General features: G+C 39.1%; 1 protein-coding gene across 2 annotated transcripts; it reads right to left on the bottom strand.

Annotated features, from left to right (window-relative positions):
* Positions 1–3,399: 3,399 nt before the first annotated feature.
* LOC141273815 (gastrula zinc finger protein XlCGF66.1-like) lies at positions 3,400–15,005 on the bottom strand. 2 transcript variants are annotated; one of them, XM_073686192.1, is made up of 5 exons: positions 14,801–15,005; positions 14,086–14,215; positions 12,188–12,337; positions 11,986–12,107; positions 3,400–4,944 (listed from the first exon to the last, which is right to left on the bottom strand). In XM_073686192.1, coding segments are annotated over exons 2-5 (381 nt in total). In that variant the 5' UTR covers positions 14,194–14,215; positions 14,801–15,005; the 3' UTR covers positions 3,400–4,943. The 2 variants fall into 2 exon arrangements, with proteins under 2 accessions (XP_073542293.1, XP_073542292.1); XM_073686191.1 differs by lacking the exon at positions 3,400–4,944 and adding an exon at positions 8,578–9,317.
* Positions 15,006–15,992: the final 987 nt, after the last annotated feature.

Genomic DNA, 15,992 nt, shown 5'->3' with positions numbered 1-15,992 from the left:
TTTTCGCTTTTCTTTCCCCTTCTTCCCAGAGCCATAACTTTTTTTACTTTTCCGTCCACATAGATGTTTGAGGTCTTTTTTTTTTGCGGGACGAGTTGTACTTTTGAATGACACCATTCATTTTACCACATAATGTACTGGAAAATGAGAAAAAAATTCCAAGTGTAGTGATATTGTGAAAAAGAAACAATTCTGACATTGTTTTTTGGGAATTGTTTTTACGGCGTACATTGTGTGGAAAATATGAACATGCAATATGATTCTGCTCATCAGTACGATTACAGTGATACTAAACATGTAAAAAAAAATTATTTTAGGGGTGAAAAAAAAAATCAGAAGGTTGATGGCTTATTTTTTGCGGGGTGAGACAAAGTTTTTATTGATATCATTTTAGGAAGATAATGACATTTTGATCACTTGTTACAGCATTTTTTGTGGTATTGCAGAGACCAAAAAAATGTAACTTTGGCGTTCTTGACTTATTTCTGTTTACGGTGTTTACCGATCGGGTAAAATATTTTGATAGATCGGACTTTTTTGAATGTGGCGATACTGCATATATGTATTTTTTTATTATCTATATTTTTAATGGCAGAAAGGGGGTTGACTTGAACTTACATATTTTTTTTATATTCTTTTAAAAAAAAATGTTTTCTTTACTTTTCACTGGCATTGTTAGCCCCTTAGGGGACTTTAGCTCACTGTTAGTCCCCTTAGGGGACTTTAACCTGCAATTGTCTAATCTCTTGTGCTATATACAGCAATTACAGCAATACCACAGTATATAGTGAAAATCATGGTCTCCTTTGAAGTCCGGCCACAGGCTGGGTTTCAAGGGAGAGCCATAATGACAGGCAGGGAGGTCTTCCAAAAACCTCAAGCTGTAATAGCAACCCATCAGGAACCCATGATCATGTCATGGGCGCGAGGATGTTCACATTGAATGATGCCCCCCCTGCCAGCGCAATGTTAATGCCGCTCTCAAAGTTTGACAGCGGCATTTAACAGGTTAAAAATGGCGGATGGTGCAAAGTATTAGCTGCCTGGTAATCAGGTGATCTCACCAAATGAGCCCACTCCATACCCCTGCTCCCGACTTGCAGCGTACATGTACAGCAGATGTCGGTAAGGGGTTAAACAATAAGGCCACGGCCCCACTATCAGTATTCGGTCAGTATTTTTTCTCACGAGTGGGAGCCAAAACCAGGTGAGAAACAATCAGAGAAAAGGTATAATAGAAACAAGTCACCAATTCTGTATTTATCACCCACTCCTGGTTTTGGCTCCCACTCCTGAGAAAAAATACTGACCAAATACTGATAGTGGGGCGGTGGCCCAAGGCATTTTCTGATTACACATCCCATTTGAACTTAAAATGCCATGTGAGAAGAAGTGTTTAGATGAAACCATTCATATATCACATATTCTACACATTTAAAATAAGAGTAAGAAATATTTAATAAAATCTAATATAAGTTAATGTTGTAAAACACAGTGGGTTTCTTGTAAAAGTTATACAATTGCTGAGTTGACCATTTGTTTTTAATGGCGTGTCTTTGTGTAAGAGGTTACCCAGAGCCCAGATATCATTAACTTATCCTTAGAAAAGGTCATCAATACAAGATCGGAGGGTATGCTGGGTGTTGGAACCCCACCGATCTCAAATTAGAATGGGTCACTAATATCTGTTGTTAGCTCCGGGGGTGTCCGGATGTAAGCACATTGAACAGAGCAGAACCACGCAGCTCCATTCCATGAGTAGGGTCTCCTACAGACAACTGCATGTCAACTCCTTATCAAGAGAAAAAGAGCCGTTCTACAGTATCCGGCAACAACCACTACAGTCATGGCCAAAAGTATTGAGAATGAGACAAATAGTAATTTTTCCAAAGTTTACTGCTTCATTTTTTGTAATGGCAATTTGCATATACTCCTGAATGTCAAAGAGTGATCAGCTTAACAGCAATTACTGTACTTGCAAAGTCAATATTTGCCCAGAAAATGAACTTTAACCCCCAAAACACATATCAACATCATTGCAGTCCTGCCTTAAAAGGAGCAGCTAACATCGTTTTAGTGATTGATCCATTAACACAGGTGTGGGTGTTGATGAGGACAGGGCTGGCGATCAGTCATGATTAAGTAAGAATGACATCACTGGACACTTTAAAAGGAGGCTGGTTCTTGGTATCATTGTTTCTCTTCAATTAACCATGGTTATCTCTAAAGATCTAAAGAAACACGTGCAGCCATCATTGCACTGCACAAAAATGGCCTAACAGGGAAGAGTATCGCAGCTACAAAGATTGCACCTCGGTCAACAATCTATCGCATCATCAAGAACTTCAAGGAGAGAGCTTCCATTGTTGTCAAAAAGGCTCCAGGGCACCCAAGAAAGACCAGCAAGCGCCAGGACCGTATCTTAAAACTGTTTCAGCTGCGGGATCGGACTACCAGCAGTGCCGAGCTTGCTCAGGAATGGCAGCAGGCTGGTGTGAGTGCTTCTGCACGCACTATGAGGCGGAGACTCTTTGAGCAAGGGCTGGTTTCAAGGAGGGCAGCAAAGAAGCCACTTCTCTCCAGAAAAAACATCAGGGACCGACTGATATTCTGCAAAAGGTACAGGGAGTGGACTGCTGAGGACTGGGGCAAAGTCATTTTCTCTGATGAATCCCCTTTTCGATTGTTTGGGACATCTGGAAAACAGCTTATTCGGAGAAGAAGAGGTGAGCGCTACCACCAGTCTTGTCTCATGCCAACTGTAAAGCATCCTGAAACCATTCATGTGTGGGGTTGCTTCTCAGCCAAGGGAATCGGCTCACTCACAGTCTTGCCTAAAAACACAGCCATGAATAAAGAATGGTACCAGAATGTCCTCCAAGAGCAACTTCTCCCAACCGTCCAAGAGCAGTTTGGCGCCCAACAATGCCTTTTCCAGCATGATGGAGCACCTTGCCATAAAGTAAAGGTAATAACTAAATGGCTCATGGAACAAAACATAGAGATTTTGGGTCCATGGCCTGGAAACTCCCCAGATCTTAATCCCATTGAGAACTTGTGGTCAATCATCAAGAGACGGGTGGACAAACAAAAACCAACAAATTCTGGAAAAATGCAAGCATTGATTATGCAAGAATGGACTGCTATCAGTCAGGATTTGGTCCAAAAGTTGATTGAGAGCATGCCAGGGAGAATTACAGAGGTCTTGAAGAAGAAGGGACAACACTGCAAATATTGACTTGCTGCATTAACTCATTCTAACTGTCAATATAACCTATTGGTACTCATAATATGATTGCAATTATATTTCTGTATGTGATATAAACATCAGACAAACACTAATAAAAACCAGAGGCCAGCAGATCATGTGAAAATATAATTTTGGTGTCATTGTCAATACTTTTGGCCATGACTGTACACATTGAAAGGAGCTGTGCGGTACAGCTCTGTTCATTGTGTTTGCATCAGGCTACTGCAAGAGCTTATAACAGATGATCGGTGGGGGGGCCAAGTGTTGGACCCCTACCAATGTTATATTTCTTAACTGGACTAATCTTTTAAACAGTCAGCTTTTATATCTGCAGATGAACTATGTGGCACAAATGTTCTGTAACTCAATACTATGCTTTATTACAAACTAACAAGTGATAGTATGATACTGCTTTTAAGCTTTTTGTGTTAAATTACGGATTATCCACCAATGTGATTAAAATGTCCTCTTTATGAACACTTGCAGTATGATGTATATGAGCTTGTTGATGACGGACAACTTGTGGTTTATTGGTAAACCTCATCCTTCAGGCAGTGCAATAGATTGGTTTCTCTCCTGTGTGGAGTCTCTGATGAGCCTGGAGATTTCTTTTACAGTTAAACTTTCCACACTGGTCACAAGAAAATGGTTTTCCCCCTGTGTGGCTTCTTAAATGCGTATTAAGGTTCCTTCTGCTGGTAAAACTTTTCCCACATTCAGTGCAAGGAAATGGCCTTTCCTCTGTATGACTCATGTGGTGTCGATACAAACTTTTGTTACTATTAAAGCATTTTCCACACTCTGTGCAGAGAAATGGCTTCTCTCCAGTATGAATCTTCTGGTGACTCACTAGTTCTGGTTTTCTGGTAAAACGTTTTTGACATTCTGAACAAGAATACAGCTTCTATCCAGTGTGGATTCTCTGGTGGATGGTGAAATAAGAGTGTCGGATAAAACATTTTCCACATTCCTTGCATGAGTATGGTTTCTCGCCTGTGTGGATCTTCTCATGCATGGAGAGATGCATCCTTCTCTTAAAATTCTTTCCACATTCGCCACAGATAACATTTTTCTCTCCTTGGTGAATCCTCAAATGTGAAACAAAATCTGGATCAGTAGTAAAAGATTTCTTGCATTTCTTGCATTCTGGGCAAGTGTAGGATTTTTCACTTGTGTGATTAAACTGATGTTCTATGCATCGTATCATGCTTGGAAAACACATGTCCCATTCAAAACATTCTTGTGCTTTATTCATAGTTCGTGCCTTGTTTGTGAGAATATTGTGATCCTTAGATAAAGCCAAATCCTCCTTATTACTGGTAGGTAAATATTGTGCATGATCTGCAGTTGAAAAAAGGTCAACATCTCAGAGGATTTCCCCATCACACGAGACCGAGTTCTCAATATGAGATAGGTTTTGTAGAAGATCGGTGGGTGTATAAATGACACTTGTCGAGAGAATCACTTCGTCACCTGAGAACAATTCATCTTTAATATATGGAGATGGATATTTCCCTTTGTGATGTGTATGTCAGTGTTGGTAGGACAAGCTTCTTCACATGAAGGTGGCTCCTTAGTAACATATGCTGATTTGCATTTCACAGGCTGAATATTCAGAAAATTGTCAGTCCAAAAATCTAGTAAACAGACAGGGTTGTGGGATCTTTTAGACATATTTGCAGTTTCACTGGTATCTGGTAGAAAAGAAAAAAGTAGTGGTTAAAGAATATTAATAATTAAAGGAAATGTTAGACCAGACTAATGCTTCCAAGCTGATGGCAGTATAAAAGAGGGGCAGAGATACAATTCCAGGCCTAGATCACATATTGGGCTCCTTACTGTAGTTCTGATAATAGCACGGTTTTATCCACTATTCTTCCCAATAATAAACTCTGTCTAAGCCCTCACACACATTTGATTGACAGCTTTCTGTTTACACGATTTATAGGCAAAAAACACAGCAATTAAACTGTGCGGTGCAGAGCTAGCGAGAGCTCAATGATATCAAAACAACATAGCGGAAACTTATCACTGAGAGGACTAGCAGAGCTGCAGGAGATACAAAAGTGTCTTATCAAAACTACAGCAAGAAGCCCAGTATATGATAAACCACTGGAATCAGGTCTCTGTCCCTATTTTATTCTGCTCTTAAATAGAGCAACCAAAAGCATAGGACTGAATCTTGGTAAGTAACATAAGACATGACCAAAGTGTAGAAAAGGTTTAGAGAAAGGCAATTAATGCAGGAGATTGGGTAGAAGGAGGCTGTACCAACTGCTAACATTATAGGCCTATGGGGTGAGAAGACTAATGGAACAATAGCAATATACACACAAGACATACTGATAGGGAATTTAGACTTTGAGTCCCAATGGGGCAGGAAGTGATGACAGTGTATGAAATGATCTGCAAAATAAGTTACATAGGCAAGCATAAAGAATAACTAGACAATAGTGTCACAATAGACCAAACTATTACAACAAAATCATACTTGCCTAACTGTTGCTTATGACGCAGTCACTGTTCCTGAACCTGCTTTATATACCCACACCTGACATTTGATGTATGTGTATGTCACATGTCAGCACAGGGTCAATGGAATAAGACTAGTTAAAAGACTAATACCGTATTTAGGAAGAGACAGAGCACGGACCCTTTCTCCGTAGGCCAAGTTTGGAAGTGGGGCTGCATACCTCGCCTTGTGTGTGTACAGTGTTCTATCCTGCCTAGGTGCCCGACGAAAAGTTTAAAAGTTAAAACATATACATACAGTAGATCTACATTCATCAGACAACTGCCAAAAAGTGTCCTCAGTGAGGTGGTATAGTTGGAGGTCTAGTGCCAAAAAAATAGTAATAACAGGCTGTATATATTTTTTTTTACAATTGGAGTTTATAAGACTTGCAACTGATATTGCTCAGCATCTGTGAAGCAGTAAATTCTGGACTCTTCCATATTTCCAACCAACTTTATTACACGAATCATTGTTTTTACTTTATCAAAAGAAAGGAGCAGTTTGTTCTTCAAGACATGTTCACCTAATCTACATGTAAAGTGCAGTTGAGCCTCCAAAAATAAAAGAATGTATTAAAACAATCATGTAAATGATAAATTAAAAACAGAAATGTAAACAGAACTTTACAACTTTATTACACTAATCATTGTAACCAGCTGTTAAAGGTGTTACAGTGGCATGTAAAAGTTTGGGCACCCCTGGTCAAAATTACTGTTATTGTGAACAATAAGGTTTCAGCCCTTAATTCGCCTGTTAGGGTTATGGCTTGTTCACGATCATTGTTAGGAAAGGCCAGGTGATGCAAATTTCCCAGCTTTATAAAAACTCAGCCTCCTCTAACCTTGTGTCAAAAAACAGCAGCCATGGGTTCTTCTAAGCTGCTGCCTAGCACTGAAAATCAAAATCGTGGAGGCCCACAAAGCAGGAGAAGGCTATAAGAAGATAGCAAAGTGTTTTCAAGTTGGCCTTCCCTCCGAAATGTAATTAAGAAATGGCAGTTAATAGGAACAGTGAAGGTCAAGATAAGGTCTGGAAAACCAAGCAAAATTTCAGTGAGAGCTGCGAGTAGGATTGCTAGAGAGGCAAATCAGAAGCCCTGCTTGACTGCAAAAGACCTTCATGGCCTTCATGCAAGAGTCATCAGAAGAAAACATATCCTGCGTCCTCACCATAAAATTCAGGGTCAGAAGTATACAAAAGAACATCCAAACAAGCCTTATGCATTTTGGAAACAAGTCTTTTTAACTGATGAGGTTAAAATAGAACTCTTTGGCCACAATGATCAAAGGTACGTGTGGACAAAAAAAGGCAGGAAAAGAACATCTCGCCAACCATTAAGCATGGGGGTGGATCAATCATGCTTTGCGGTTGTGTTGCAGCCAATGGCACAGGGGACATTTCATGGGTAGAGGGAAGAATGGTTTAATAACATTTCAGCAAATTCTTCATGTAAACAAAACACCATCTGTAAAAAAGCTGAAGTTGAATAGAGGATAGCTTCTACAAATCAATAATGATCCTAAACACATATCAAAATCCACAATAAACTACCTCAAAAGGTGCAAGCTGAAGGTTTTATAATGTCCCTCACAGGCCCCTGATCTGAACATCATTGAAAATCTGTGGCTAGACCTCAAAATAGCAGTGCATGCAAGAGGATCCAGAAATCTCACAGAACTGGAAAAATTTACCAAGAAAGAATGGATGAAAATCCCTCAAACAAGAACTGAAAGACTCTTGTCTGGCTATAAAAAATGTTTACAAACTGTGATACTTGCAAAAGGGGGTGCTATTAGGTACTAATCATCAACACAAAAACCTCAGGCTATAAACCCACGGTTACAAGGAAGCAAAAAGAGAAAAGACTCGTAAAATAAATAATTTATTTCAATATTTTTTTTTAAAATACTGGTAGAAGTTTAAAAAACAGGTACCTTCAAAACAGCCCACAACAAACATACATCCCTCTTGGCTATTACAAAAAAATTCAATCAACACCCTATTTAAAATAATAATATATTACATCTGTAACTAATATTGCACATGCCTTTTTAGTAAAGTGCTATAGTTGCTGAACAAAGTGTGTATACACATTTAAGGAAGCCTTCAGTAATTAAAGTGCCAATGTGCACATATACACATTTAGTAAGCAGAAAAAGTGCAAAAAAGTGTACATATAAGTAGAATTCAAGGCAGTGCAGACAAATACAAATATATATGCTCTATGCAGCCTATTCACTCAAGTAGTGAAGTTAAACCTGTAAGGTGGATGCATTAGAGTAGAGACTTTTTTTCCCAAGGGTTACTTACATAATGTTTGCAAAAGAAAGAAATAGCCTGGGGGGATGTGCCGTTGTAAACCCCGACGACACCGTTTCGCCTTCAGCTTTTTCAAAAGGGGCATGTACTCAAGTGTGGTCTAAGTGCCACTATAAATGTGTAGTGGGCAGGTGAGTTTAATTAACAATAATAAATGGGGAGACATGATAGGGTTTTCGGCGCATGCGTTAGCTACACAGGGTCCCATTTATGAATGAGAACTTCCGTACTCCAGCGCGTGACACGCAAGCGTGGAACGCATGCTGCGTCTATTGCGCAGGACCGGAAGTTCAATGGGCCCGTTCGCGCGCATGCGCACTCTCCATCTAAGGAATCCCCATATAACAGTGGCGGAGTTCAACGGAGGCGTGGAGAGCAGGAAGATAAATGTACTCTCGCGACCATCGCGTACAGAAGGTAAATATACAGGAGAGAAGTGACAGGACATTGAGAATATAATAAAGATTATAGAAAAAAGAAGAAGAAAGATTAGTGAGTGAAAACAAGAATAGGAATATATTAGTGGGTTACTAGGAATAAGTGGGTAAGAAATACCTGGCAAATAAGAAAAAATAATAAATATATCATCAAAATTAGTACAAGATAAATTAATAATGCAGACATGTGAAAATATAAAAGTGCAAGAGAATAATTTTTCGGGCAAATAGGTGGAGGTCCTTCACCACCGTGAACTGGTCTAGATATGAGGACGGGGAAAAGGTTAGACCCTTTTCTAAAACCCTCTCCTGAATCTCAGTCAAAGGAAAATTAGAGAGGTTCACTACCTTTAATTGGTCATTCTGTCTCTTTGTTGGTCTCTAATAAATATATCATCAAAATTAGTACAAGATAAATTAATAATGCAGACATGTGAAAATATAAAAGTGCAAGAGAATAAACATAAATACATACAATTATACTTATGAAAAATTAATGGTGATAAAAAATTAATAAAAAGGTGCATTTCTTAAATTTCTTTTTTCTCTATTTTCTTCCTTTCTTTCCTTTTCCTTCTCCTAATATAAAGATAAGAGTCCCTATGGTTGAATGGGGATCCAAAGAGGGATGCCATTGTCCCTTCATTTCCTGCGAATTTGGAGACCAAAAGCTATCTCCCAACGCACGCAGCTTCCAGGATGCCACACACACAGGAGGGGAAGACATCCAAAACGAGATCCACCAGCGACCGCCACCAGATCCACATGGCACAAGACCCGCACAAAGGTAAGATAACTGAATAACGATAAATTGTTAAAATCAATAACAGAATAAAAAATATAAAATAAAAGAGGGTGCTTCACTAATTAAAGGGAATATTAGCATAAATATTATTGACATAAATATAATTAAAGTGAGAATAGAACAGGGAAAAGGAAAAGAAAAACAAGAAAAAGGGATGTCAGTAGATAATAGCAGTATTAAATTATGGATAGAAAGAATGGAGGGACAACCCATGCCAACTAATAAATATACATGTAAATCTAGAAACGAATAAAAATGCATAAATGATAATTAATAAGTATACGAGCCAAATTACCCATTATGATTCTCTATGGGTTTGTAGACCTGTTACAAGGATGCATCAAAGGAAATATCTAGAAATATTCTCCAAGAGACCAACAAAGAGACAGAATGACCAATTAAAGGTAGTGAACCTCTCTAATTTTCCTTTGACTGAGATTCAGGAGAGGGTTTTAGAAAAGGGTCTAACCTTTTCCCCGTCCTCATATCTAGACCAGTTCACGGTGGTGAAGGACCTCCACCTATTTGCCCGAAAAATTATTCTCTTGCACTTTTATATTTTCACATGTCTGCATTATTAATTTATCTTGTACTAATTTTGATGATATATTTATTATTTTTTCTTATTTGCCAGGTATTTCTTACCCACTTATTCCTAGTAACCCACTAATATATTCCTATTCTTGTTTTCACTCACTAATCTTTCTTCTTCTTTTTTCTATAATCTTTATTATATTCTCAATGTCCTGTCACTTCTCTCCTGTATATTTACCTTCTGTACGCGATGGTCGCGAGAGTACATTTATCTTCCTGCTCTCCACGCCTCCGTTGAACTCCGCCACTGTTATATGGGGATTCCTTAGATGGAGAGTGCGCATGCGCGCGAACGGGCCCATTGAACTTCCGGTCCTGCGCAATAGACGCAGCATGCGTTCCACGCTTGCGTGTCACGCGCTGGAGTACGGAAGTTCTCATTCATAAATGGGACCCTGTGTAGCTAACGCATGCGCCGAAAACCCTATCATGTCTCCCCATTCATTATTGTTAATTAAACTCACCTGCCCACTACACATTTATAGTAGCACTTAGACCACACTTGAGTACATGCCCCTTTTGAAAAAGCTGAAGGCGAAACGGCGTCGTCGGGGTTTACAACGGCACATCCCCCCAGGCTATTTCTTTCTTTTGCAAACATTATGTAAGTAACCCTTGGGAAAAAAAGTCTCTACTCTAATGCATCCACCTTACAGGTTTAACTTCACTACTTGAGTGAATAGGCTGCATAGAGCATATATATTTGTATTTGTCTGCACTGCCTTGAATTCTACTTATATGTACACTTTTTTGCACTTTTTCTGCTTACTAAATGTGTATATGTGCACATTGGCACTTTAATTACTGAAGGCTTCCTTAAATGTGTATACACACTTTGTTCAGCAACTATAGCACTTTACTAAAAAGGCATGTGCAATATTAGTTACAGATGTAATATATTATTATTTTAAATAGGGTGTTGATTGAATTTTTTTTGTAATAGCCAAGAGGGATGTATGTTTGTTGTGGGCTGTTTTGAAGGTACCTGTTTTTTAAACTTCTACTAGTATTTTTTTAAAAAATATTGAAATAAATTAGTTATTTTACGAGTCTTTTCTCTTTTTGCTTCCTTGTAACCGTGGGTTTATAGCCTGAGGTTTTTGTGTTGATAAATTTTGATTGGAAGTAATAACCTTTTTGACCATTTTGGGATAACTAGGTACTAATCATGCAGAGTGCCCAAACTTTTGCATCGGCCCATCTTCCTTTTTGTAATTTTTAAAATGTAAAAAATGACAATTTTTTTTTGCCTAAAATACAAAGGAAATGTGTTCTTTTCAACCTTAGGCCTTTTAGAGATCATTTCATCTTCAACTTGCTTAACTGTTCACAGTAACAGTTATTTTTACCAGGGGTGCCCAAACTTTTACATGCCACTGTATCTTACAATTACAACTTATCATCTAGCCACAGATTAGGTGTAAATGGTCTGATACCTAAGGCGGCCCAATGCTGAGACCTCCACTGATCACAAGAAAGGGGCACGTGTCCCATTTAAATGGAAGGGCGGTCAGTCATACACCCTGCCAAGATCTATTCATTGCCTGACCAAGCTAGTGCAGTGCATTTTATGGCTCTCTCTATTACTCTCAGTGATGATCAATGGAGCAGAAAGCTTCATTCAGCTTAAATGTGGAAAAAGCTCTACCCTGCTTTCCTGAGTCATAAGAAGATATTATTTTCTGTAGTGCAGTGTTGCATTCAAGAGACACCATGTAAAAATATGCCGATTTGACCAATGAATCTTATTTTGCAGATGCTGTGAGAGGACCAAGCTTTTTTTTTTCTGAACACCATGATGTCCACAACAGAAAGGGGACAACCATACACAAGATGAAAAAAAATCAAAAAATAATAAATTGAGAGGGGATGGGACATTCTAGAAAAGAACCGTTGAAATGGACACAAGAATCTACAGTAGTATGAGGTTGAACTGAAACAGTTATAACTTGGTGGGTTACCTAAATATCCTTTCTACAGCAGAATATCCAAATCCAGACCGGTCACCAGTTCAGGACTTGTGCTCTCTAGATCAGTGTGCACAAATCATGAAGTCTCCTCTTACCAAGTAATGAGAATGTCTGTTGATTCTCCTTCATGACATCCTTGTAGTGATCCTTGTCCTTCTAAATACTCCCATTCCCCCATGGAGAAATAGACAGCGACATCCTGATACCTTATAGGAACCTGACACACAATGATAAAAATCATCATCAGAAACCTTCATATTGTTATTTGTATTATATTGCGTTCCCAGCAGCGCTCACCTCTCCAGTCAGCAGCTCAATGATCATATTAGTGAGCTCTAAGATCTTCAGCTCATTAATAGGACTCCAAGGGTTTCTCAGTCTACCTGCAAGACAGGAATGACTGCTACCTGCAAAATTATCCCAGGGCTTCATCTGAGGACCATAATCCTGTGTTATGACAAATAATGCAAACACACAATTTCATGACTTGTGGGTCTTGTATTCATAGACAAAAGAAACTAAAAGAGATGATGATACATTTGACGTGCTTTCTAGAGCAGGGCTGTGGAGTCGATAAGCCAAACCTCCGACTCCGACTCCTCAATTTCCATGACTCCGACTCCCTCATACACGGCTCATGTTTAAGTGATAAATTTACTGCAGCACAGATTCATCTCAGCTAAAAGTCTAGACCCTTAGATCAGGAATAGGACAGACGTTTATAGGACATTTCATAACTTTCCCAAATTCTTATGAAAAATATTCCCCACAAACTGCATTGAACTACTGTACCCAATTTATTATAGATTTTAGGAGTCGGTCCATTTTATACTGACTCCGATTCCGACTCCACCAAAATGGACACCGACTCCGCCTCAACAGCCCTGTTCTAGAGTGCCACTTTTTTACAGTCACGGCACTGTTTTATTAACACAGATGAGCCTTAGCAGGTGACACATTACACAAAATTCTTCATAGTGTTTTATTCATAGAAATAAGTGATGCAATGTGACACACTTCTCCGAATCCCTCCCTTCTCCAGCCATAGCACTGTTTTACAAGTATCCGCTCCTCACCATTGAACTAAGAAGTAAAAGTTGTGTAATTATGGAAATCACAGGATGGACAGACAAGTTAACTATATGTAAACTATGAAACAAAAGGATTATCTTTTTTTAAAATATCTTGATTTTTTCATTGTTTCAGTGCCACTTCTCACCTTCAGTTATATCTGTTTTATTAAAAGGTTTATGTCATCTTTAGCAGGAGCGCACAGCTCCCCAGCCTGCTTGCTAGGCACAATTGTGTGTTTCTTACTCTGTTATATAAGACAGCTTTGCCTCTGCAGCATTGGAAGTGCAGTCACACTGAAGCTAGCTGGGATCAGAAGCTAACATTTTGCTTCAGCGATCCAACCAGCTTCAGAGCAGTGCTTACAAGCTCAATAGTAAAGAGCTTGTAAGCACTGTTCTATCAGCCACCTCTGTAGTATAGCAGCTATGACATTTTCGCTTGACAACAAACTGTAAATAATAAAGCTGAACAATTGTTTGGTTTACAGCTATATTTCCCAGCTCCTCCATACACAGGAATGAACAGCTAGCCGAGCGCTCCTGTGTTCTCTGTGTGAAAGCTGCTGGCACTGGTTTATCTCTATGCCGAACAAAAGCAGACATGTCTCCAGATATAATCTGTTGGTAGACAGTCGGCGGATCCCACTTGTTTTATTAAGGCCCCCATCACATGTCCTTGTTTGCAGTACGTGCTCTATCCGTTTTTTCATAGATACCACACATACCCAATATAATCTATGGTGTTATGTACATGTCCGTCCGTATTTTTACAGACCATGTTTCTATGTAAACCATAAGGAGACATGTCCGTTTTTTGCCGGAAGCATGGATGGCAAGAGTCAATACAAGTCTATCAGTCCGTGTAAAACACGAACAGCACATGGATGGCATCAGTGTACAGTCCGTGTGTTTAACACTGAAAAATATAGGAGAAGCTTTGTCATTTCTTTTTCTTTTGCCATACTCAAAAAACACTGATGGCACACTGATGACACCGGTACTATTCTTTCTGGTACTGGTTTTATACGGATGTGTGAAGGGGGCCTAAATGTGTATCCGTGCCTTAACCCTTTAACAGTGATAAGACTGTTGCCATGTGACAGCGCTCCCATGATTGCTCACCTCTCCGGTTAGCAGACAGACAATCTTTAAGGTTAAGTTTAGAATTCTCTCCATCATTGGCGTCTCCACCTCCTTGTCCATCCTAGGTGAGTTAGGATGAAGATCCATCAACACACTCCTAACACTGGACCTGAGAACTCATAAAAAAAAATGTGCATATTATTTACTGCCTAGTCCTTATTTAGTGTGCTGGACTCACATCCACAGCTGACCCCAGAGTTGCCAACCGGCCAGAAATGACTGGAAATTCCAGAAAAAAGGAAGCGGTCGTGATTTTTTTTTGAAGCTGGAGAAACTTGTACAGATTATTATGACTAATTATCATTATTTTACAGTGAATGCAGCAGATGTCTCAGATCTGAATTATGATCTATAGACATGTGTCACTTATAATCATAATGATTTATTATGCTTTTCTAATTTGTCCATAAAATATATTGTTTGTCTGGGATTTGTTGAAAAGCTGTCCATAAAAAGTAAAGTGGGCAACCCTAGCATATTTACAGATGACAACCATATATTAGATACGACTATGTATATACATGTTCACTATATATATATATATATATATATATATATATATATATATACATACATATATATATACACACACACACATACTATGTAAATATACATTCATTAATGATATGCATATCTGCCCATGTATATGTATAATGAAGGATAATGGAGGCCATCTCCCAGGACACAGTGTCACCTTCTGAGCAGGGCTCAGTGACAATAGCAGTGATGCTTCTTTCCATTCCAGGGCTCCAGCTGTTTATCTTGACTCGGGAACTGTAATTTGCAAGGAGCACTTCCGGTTTATGCGTTCCACACCCTCTCTTGTTTGCGTTCCAATCTAATTGTGCTCGGTACTGTCCCTTTTAGTATCAAATTGAACGTCGGGACAATAAATCCCACAATGCAGCGCATCTTTCTAAGATCATAGCTAAAGCTCTTATGCAGCATCGCCCTCTTGTGGTCATTCTGGTACTCAAACATGTCCTATTGAGATGACTGCTAGGCCGCAGTGCTCTCCTGTTCTATTCTAGTATTGGTTCTCTGTGCAGTTGTGCTCCATTCTGGTCACTTTCTGCATTTCTATTAAGATGGTTGTTGCAACAGTGCCCTCTTGTGGTTGCTTTGGGCACAGCTACTTTTCTATAAATCCTTTAATTTGTTAAATGAATTAACTCATAAACTTATTTTTTACAGAAAAGAGAATCAACAAATCGGTATCATGCAGGGTGTGGAAATCCATAACAGAGGCAGCCAAGGGGTTACTTTAGGACATGATCCATCTTGTTCATGGCTGGTGTAAATATATGCACAAGGCACAGGGACCTCCACACTAGTTAAAAGGCTCCAGACTGTCCTGTTACAATGGTAACAAAGTCTAGCAATAAAAGGGGCGCCATTTTGGGTCAAAATCCTCGCTATGTTCATCAGTAATGCGTACATTGTAACACATTATTCCCTGATCTTAGGCTCTGTTCACAGATATCCAGTAGTTATTTCTGTTTTGGCATCATAAAAAGGAAATACCATTTTAAAGTACAGAATCAATTCCTTTGTTTGCCTCCTTCCCAGCTCCAATGCAGTTTTTAAGCTGGATCCAAAAAAGTAGTCTGCACAGCTTCTATGGCCAGAACCCACCCCCAGCCCCTCCAACACACTGATAAAACATCGGATGACTACATTTCTGTGCCAGTGTGAACAGATGGACACTTTTAGAAAAAAAAAAAACACAAATGGGGCTCATTTGACATGTGTTTGTGTCATTGCAGTCTATGGCCCGGTCAGGGGTTAATCTTAATTAATCCCTGTTTTAGGGGGATGAAGGAAAAAGCAGTGTGAACAGGGCTTAAGTGAAGAAGCTTCATTTAATCAATACATATGTACCACAG

Source organism: Phyllobates terribilis, unplaced genomic scaffold, assembly GCF_046119375.1.
Source record: "Phyllobates terribilis strain yellow unplaced genomic scaffold, ASM4611937v1 Scaffold_5__5_contigs__length_657084704, whole genome shotgun sequence".
NCBI classification, from domain to species: domain Eukaryota; kingdom Metazoa; phylum Chordata; class Amphibia; order Anura; family Dendrobatidae; genus Phyllobates; species Phyllobates terribilis.
The sequence above is the reverse complement of the archived record's forward strand: the minus strand, read 5'-3'. Positions and strand labels throughout refer to the sequence as shown.